At 44.6% G+C, this 2,069-nt stretch overlaps 1 protein-coding gene across 1 annotated transcript in view; it reads right to left on the bottom strand.

Annotated features, from left to right (window-relative positions):
* TMEM87B (transmembrane protein 87B) overlaps positions 1-2,069 on the bottom strand; it is a 62,433-nt gene that overhangs the window by 28,469 nt on the left and 31,895 nt on the right. The window contains exon 9 of the mRNA XM_008581214.1: positions 1,188-1,335. Within this exon, the coding sequence (XP_008579436.1) occupies positions 1,188-1,335 (148 nt within the window). The remainder of the gene's footprint in view (positions 1-1,187; positions 1,336-2,069) is intronic.

Below are 2,069 nucleotides of genomic sequence, written 5' to 3'. Positions count from 1 at the left end.
ACCCTTGGCCTTGGTGTTATCAGCACCGCACTCTCCCAAGTGAGCCACAGGGCCGGCCCCTATAATTCAAGTTTCACTCACATTAATTACAAGCTGTTCTGTGATATGCCTTGTTAGAGATAATCCACTGATCTTATGATTTGGACAGAGAAAGAACAGGGTATTAGGAGATTTAGTAACTTATTTCCCTTCAGATCACTGCCTCTCAATACTCAGAACAGAAATGCTAACAGAATTTAGTTTTTATTCTTTAAATTGAAAAGAGTTAAAATAACATTTTTGACTCAAAATATAAATAAGTTGGGAAAATGCAAAGATGGTGATTTTCACAATTAAATTAAAAAGAGTAGAAATTTCATGAAATTTGCAAATCAGAATTTATTGTACATGTTTTAGTATACTCAAAAACCCTCTTAGAGTAATTAGAAGGAAAAAACTGGTCTTGAAAAAATATTTAACATTGTCATTTTTAAACAAAATCTAAGTAAAAATTAAACTGAAGTCCATAGCTCACATTAGACTATTTACCTAATTTAGTAAATCTAAATTCTGATTCATTATAACCAGCTAATCAGAACCCCCAAATAGCCAGAACTGTTACTGTCCTCACTTTATAAGAGCTGAACAGAACAAGCTAACAGTGGAGGGATCCATTCACAAAGGGCTGTGCCCTTACCCATCAGCTCAACCACCTATTCCTCTTGCAGCAGCAACCTGCACCCACTGGTACCCGATGTTCATAACCAGAACACAAGGTATTGCAAGATTCCCCAACACAAGGGCTTCATGCTCTGTACACTGTACTGAGACCACACAAAACATCTGAGAAGGAATCTCAATAAAAGTCCAATAAAAAAAAGGTTTCTTGGCTGAAATCCTGCTAGCTACACCAATCCAGAGCTCATAAGCACACACGCATGCATTCAATGCATATTTACTGACTGCCTACCACGTGCCACAGACTGTACTGGGGCCTCAGGGTCAAGGATACAAAACAGGCAAAGCTCCTACTCCATTGGACTCACATCCAAGTGTGAGGACAGACAATAAACACTAATATGTACATCTATATATTATAAAAAGGATGAGAGGACAGGGTGATGGACAGCATGTATGTTCTGTGTTAGGAATCCTGACAGGGCTATCCTCCCTGGGAGGTGACAGTGGAGCAGAGACCTGAGAAATACCAGGAAGCAAAGTGCACCCAGGATGGAGGCTTCAGAAGCAGCTTACAGACAGAGGCACTTACTGCATCGTGAGGAGGCGTCTGCTGGGCTTCCAGGACAGGAGTGACAAGAAACCCACCAGGATGGAGCCGAGAGTTCAAAAGGGAGACTGGTGGGAGATGAGGTCAGAGAAACAGTTGGGCACTACTTTGGAAGAGCCATAGAAGGGAATTTGGGTTTTACTGAATAAAATGAGCAGCGATGTTACAAGATCTGAATTACATTTTTAAAGGATCATCTTGGCTGCTGCTTCAACACAAAAAAACCGACAAGAGGAAAGATAGGGAAACAAGTTGGAGCCCACTGAAGTGGTCCAGGCAGGGGAAGACAGTGGCCTGCCCAGGCTGGCAGCTGTGGAAGGGATGGGAAGAGGTCATTTTGGATGTGTTCTGAAGATGAGAGGCCCGAGCCTGGGGCACTCCCCAAGGCCGGAGCTCAGGAACATGAAGAGGGTCTGGAAGAAAAGACTGGGAAGGAGCAGCCAGTGATGTGAGAGGGAAAAGGAAGACAAACTCCTGGAAACTGAGCAAAGCCAGGCCTCCATGACTGAAGCTGCAAGGCAGGGCAACTGGACGAGGGGTGAGCAGGGCCATGTGGTTTGGCAAGGGGAGATCACAAGGACCTTGACAAAAGCAGTCTCAATGGAGCAGTGGGGCAAAACCTCACTGGGGTGTGTTCAAAAGAGAATGAGGGAGGCTGAGCTGGCAAGCGCAGATGACTCATGTGAAAAGTTATGCTGTGCAGGGGAGAGAAATGAGTCAGCAGCAGAGGAGAAGGCCACATGAGGCTGAGGGAGGACCCTGATTTTACAGATGGCAGAAATAATGGCACGCCCGTGGGACT

This window comes from Galeopterus variegatus, unplaced genomic scaffold, assembly GCF_000696425.1.
Source record: "Galeopterus variegatus unplaced genomic scaffold, G_variegatus-3.0.2 Scaffold2297, whole genome shotgun sequence".
In the NCBI taxonomy this organism is placed as follows: Eukaryota; Metazoa; Chordata; class Mammalia; order Dermoptera; family Cynocephalidae; genus Galeopterus; species Galeopterus variegatus.
This window is presented reverse-complemented; position numbering and strand designations above follow the sequence as displayed.